This window comes from Chelon labrosus (genome assembly GCF_963514085.1).
Source record: "Chelon labrosus genome assembly, chromosome: 22".
NCBI lineage: Eukaryota > Metazoa > Chordata > Actinopteri > Mugiliformes > Mugilidae > Chelon > Chelon labrosus.
In genome coordinates, this window is record NC_140355.1 from 536,718 (window position 1) to 542,178 (window position 5,461).

The following is a 5,461-nucleotide window of genomic DNA, read 5'->3' on the forward strand; positions in this document are numbered from 1 at the left end:
AACGAAATACTCACGCATGCACCGTGCTATTACTCCTCCGTGTCGCCTGGTGTCGCTGTGAACTCATTACACTGAAGTTGTCTCATCCGTTACTGGTCATACGTACTAGCCTCATTGACTATCCTTTGTAATTAGGTATGCGACGATGTTGAAAAAGTCAATTAGATTTTATATGTTTTAACCATAGGTGATGGATTAATTCAGCTAGTAATTACATCGCTTGAATCCGGTGACTGAGTAGAATTTAAAGGCAGCATACCTAGAAGTGTCGCGGACTCGGAACTGGACGGAATGCAGCGAGACAAAACAAGCAACGCTGGCGGAGCTGAAAAGTAAAAATATTGTCCTTTATAGTTTAATCATTTACAAACTTAGACGTAGCTTCGTCAATTAGATTGACTTGGGGCATATTCTATACAGCATTTTTTTTGGACATAAATATCTTAACGTCTTGTGAAATGTCTTCTGTCCAGGCCCGACCGGGAGGCCGCCATAATGTCGAAATACTACGATGGAGTAGAATTTCCTTTTTGTGACGAGTTCTCCAAATACGAAAAAATGGCCAAGATAGGGCAGGGGACTTTTGGGTGAGTAGTACACATACAAGTTGTTGTGTGGCTGTAAATGCGTTTTGAATTTGTGGTATTAGCCATGAGGAAAATAGAGGAGTGATGTTCCTTTTCTACAATTGAATAGCTTTTGATTAACGAATCTAAAGTGCAGGTGATAATTCTGGTCTCGTTAACAGACTGGCTGTGTGGCATGTATCTGTGACAAATCCCATAAAGAGAGCATATAATGTGTAATAAACTTGAAATATGTTTTACGATGAATTGCATATCGAAGTGGAAACTGACCATAATGTATTTAACAAGAAAATGTTTGCTTACTTTTGTGTTGTGTAAATTTCTGTCTGTCACAGGGAGGTGTTTAAAGCAAAGCACAGGCAGACGGGGAAGAAAGTTGCACTGAAGAAAGTTTTAATGGAAAATGAGAAAGAGGGGGTAAGCTATCAATCTACTCTGAAAACAGATGTAGACATAGAGAAGTTATACCAAATGACTAGGTTTTATTTTATTTATTTTATTTTATAAACATTCATTTAGTTTGTAATAATAACCCTGACTGGTCTGTACTATGCAGCCTCGTACACAACATACTGTGATGCAGCATGTGTTCTGACGCCATTCTATCAGAACCAGCATCAACTTTTTCAGGAATTTGAGCTACAGAAGATTGTTTGATTGGACCACTTTGGCCAGTGTTCACCCCCGCCTTGCTACTATGTGCCTTGGCTCTGATGATCCTGTTGATGGTTCACAGCTTTTTCTTCCTTGGTTCACAATTGTAGGCCCAGAAGAACTACAGTTTTGGACATGCTCTGACTGAGTTGTCTATCCAGTTTGGCCTTTCCAATATCACTCAAATTCCCACCCTTGTTTGTAATGGTTAATATATCCTCTTACTAACAAGTGCCATGATAACTTCAGTGATATATATGCTGAGTTCACATTAGTGCATGCATTTTACAAAACTTTTACTTATAGAAACTGATCTCTTGCTCCTTGCAGTTCCCAATCACAGCTCTGAGGGAAATCAAGATACTTCAGCTGCTCAAACACGAGAATGTGGTCAATCTGATTGAAATCTGCAGGACCAAAGGTTGGCCACACAGATATTTTAAACAATCCATTTCTGTTTTGTATGTGTTCATTTTTAAAGTTCAAAGGCAAAATATATCTTGCGGAAAGCAGATGGTTGTATTTATTTTACTCTCACTCTTTTTGAAGCTACTCAGTACAACCGATACAAAGGCAGTATCTACCTGGTGTTCGACTTCTGTGAGCACGACCTGGCCGGGCTACTGAGTAATGCCAATGTAAAGTTCACCTTGGCAGAGATCAAGAAGGTCATGCAGATGCTCCTAAATGGATTGTACTACATCCACAGAAACAAGGTGAGGTATTTACATAGAAGATTAGTACTATTAGAGTACTATTCTAAAACAACCCTTAGTGAAAGTATTTTGACTGATACACCGTTTATCTTATTTACTACATTATTTTGAGTGGGTTTAAAATAGTATTGAAAGAATTGTGTGGGAGACGCAGCTTCTTTAACACGTAGTGTTTAATTGCAAGGGTTCAAAAGATATTCCAGACCTGACTACTAAATGCTGCTTGGGCAGGTGTGTAATGTTTCAGTGGGCTCCAACAAGATATCTGACTGAAAGCAACATCACATCATTACATTTACACATGTCCTACTATCTAATGTCTACAGAATGAGAAAGAGACACTTCCTCTCCCAGTGGCAATGTTATTTATCATTAAGTCAGTATCATATTGGCATCCCAAGTAAACAGTTTTTAACCCAATCTTCTGTCTCCCATAATCTATAGGAGTTTATAAATATTAATTTGTGTTATCATAGGTCAAAGGTCATTATTGCTCAATGATACTGCTTTAACAAAGCAGAAATCTCACTTCATTAATCTCATGGTTTTGTTGGCTCAGATCCTTCACAGAGACATGAAGGCAGCCAATGTTCTCATCACCAGAGACGGTGTCTTGAAGCTTGCAGATTTTGGTTTGGCTCGAGCCTTCAGTCTGGCTAAAAACAGCCAGGGGAACCGGTACACCAACCGCGTGGTAACCCTCTGGTACAGACCACCAGAGTTGCTGCTAGGTAAGTCATAAAATTGCACACTAAAATTCTAGTATGTCACAGATGTTTGAATAAGCACTGTACCCAGATTTCCCTAACGCCACGGTTTCTGCGGAGTCTTAAATTTGATAATGGCAATTTAAGGCCTTAAAAAGTCTTAAATACAAGCATATTTTGCATTGTAGGTCTTAAATCTCATTTAGTCAAGTCTGAAATCCTTACGTCCATTTACCGCTTCATTCGCCTTTCGTTCAATGCGTCGGTGGCATTCACAGTTAGTTCCGTGTGTATAACTATTAGCTGAAATTAAACAACAAATGAGACCTGGAAGTGCAATCCAGTGTTCAGCCCGGTTTGGAATGTGTTGCTGCACTGGGCATGGTATGCGCGCAGGCGAAGCGGGGAGATTTTTTTGTCACGTAACGTTTGTTGGCATTATGTAATGTGGTGTTGGAGAGAAGCTTAGCGCCACATTTGCTAGTAGTATGCTTCAACATGAAGTAGCAAGGCAGGACACAAAGTGGAGGGATTTCCGCACAGTAGAACCATATAAAGAACCATATAAAGCCAGAGCTCTATAGCGGTCTACAGCGATGTGTTTCAAAGCCGTTTAATTCCATTGAAATGCATTACAAAACTATGCATGGCACATTGGATGGAGGAAGTTGGGACATGTCTCAATACATGTTAAATCACATCTAGAGGGAAATGTATAGTTAAACAATAATACATTTTGTTATTTTGAAAGTAATTCTGGGTCTCTGATTTTCCTCATTTTTTGTACTTTGAGTAGGTCTTAAATTTAACCTATAATGGTCTTAAAAAGTCTTAAATTTCACTTGCTCAAACCTGCAGAGCTATAACAAGGAAAAACTATGTTTTTTTTTTGCTATAGCAGGGTATCCCTTAAGGGAAGTCCAGCCATCAGTATCCTGCAACTTTCATGTTATTAGTCTTTCACAAAGAAAGTAAGCCTAATGGGTTACATACACAGAGAGTGCTGTGTATGTACCCCAGACCGGTCTGATTAAAAACTTAATGGTGCCAGTACAGTGGCCCACAAGCATTTGTCCTGGTATGACTGATGGCCAGTATCCAACTGTGTCTTTTGCAGGCTGAACACACGAACACTAGTTGACTAGTTGGCTAAAATGCGGTTGTTAGGTAATATTAACTTGAACAGTGATCCATGGTCCTTTTTAAATAAAAGCTACTTTTTCTTGTTAGAAACATTTCTACATCCACTGTCTTTCTTACTCTTGAATGCATTTTTTCAGAAATGTATTTTTGAAGCTTGCATGTTTGAAACTTAACTTGTTGGCTCATTACCGCCACCTGGAGATCAGTGGACTCTTGCCACCCATGTGCACAAGAACACTGAACACAGACCCATTCAAAAGGACATGGACTCCACAGGGTATCTTTTAGCACCAACACAGTCCTGAAGAAAGCTTTAAAACATGATGATTTTTTTTTGTTTGTTTGTTTGTTTGCTTTTTTTGTTAAATTTTTGGAAGGGGAGAGAGACTACGGACCCCCCATTGACCTCTGGGGAGGCGGCTGCATCATGGCAGAGATGTGGACCAGAAGTCCTATCATGCAAGGCAACACTGAGCAACACCAGCTCACACTCATCAGCCAACTTTGTGGCTCCATCACTGCTGAGGTGAGATTCCGTTTTAGTATAAAGCTGCATTACATGGCAGCACATTTGTCAACTTTTTCAGCTGAATATTGAACTACTTTGTATCCTCTTTATATCAGGTGTGGCCTGGTGTGGATAAAAAATATGAGCTGTACCAAAAGATGGAGCTGCCTAAAGGCCAGAAGAGAAAAGTGAAGGATCGTCTTAAAGCCTATGTCAAAGACCCATATGCACTAGATCTCATAGACAAGCTTCTTGTTCTGGACCCGGCACAACGCATAGACAGTGACGATGCACTGAACCACGACTTCTTCTGGTCTGACCCCATGCCTTCAGACCTGAAGAACATGCTCTCCACCCACAACACTTCCATGTTTGAATATCTGGCCCCGCCCAGGCGGAGAGGACATATGCCGCAGCAGCAGCCCAATCAGAACAGAAACCCAGCCACCACTAGTCAGACTGAGTTTGATCGAGTGTTTTAATGGAGATATTTATGGACAGATAGTTTGCGTGGTTTGCCGTGACAAAACTTTGTTCCCAACTGGCCTAACATTGAGGAAAGCTTTGCATTTCTTTTCGATATTACTTCCAGTTTTTTCACATGATCACAGCTGTGTGAGTTTATCAAAGTATGTAGGTTGCTTGGGTTAACCAAGTGTATGACTGATGTTCAAAGATATGTTTAGCCTTTTGCACGCAATGATGGCAAACATTTTATTTCCAGTAGCAGTTTATTTGTGGGTCCAGCTTGTTAATAATTTTACAATTTACATTTGTTAAGTTTTCTATGATGAGTATATCTATCCATACACAGGTTGTGCTGTGTTTCAAGGTCTAGTGTGAAATCTTTATTTAGAACATTTACATGGTCAGTAAGTTCTGTACACATGCAAAAGAGCATATGCGAAATAAATTGGTTACTTTTTGTAGATGTTTTTGGCAGTATGTTTGTAGTGTAACCATGCTTTGGTTTTTCACATTCTGGGGCACCATGCAAATTTGCCTGGGACATTTCATTAATAATTCCAAATAAATTAAGCAATGTCATTATCAGAAGTAGTAAGTTCAAATACATTGATCTCAATCCTCTAACTTGAAGGAATGTTCAAAAACATATTTTAAATTTCTAAACACATTCGTAAAGAC

General features: G+C 39.5%; 1 protein-coding gene across 1 annotated transcript; it reads left to right on the forward strand.

Annotated features, from left to right (window-relative positions):
• cdk9 (cyclin-dependent kinase 9 (CDC2-related kinase)) lies at positions 1-5,247 on the forward strand. Its single transcript, XM_084572553.1, has 8 exons — positions 1-332; positions 474-587; positions 923-1,004; positions 1,572-1,662; positions 1,791-1,957; positions 2,517-2,688; positions 4,185-4,333; positions 4,432-5,247. Exons 1-8 carry the CDS (start codon positions 292-294, stop codon positions 4,795-4,797), a joined length of 1,182 nt encoding a protein of 393 aa, XP_084428679.1. The 5' UTR covers positions 1-291; the 3' UTR covers positions 4,798-5,247.
• The last annotated feature ends 214 nt before the right edge of the window (positions 5,248-5,461 follow it).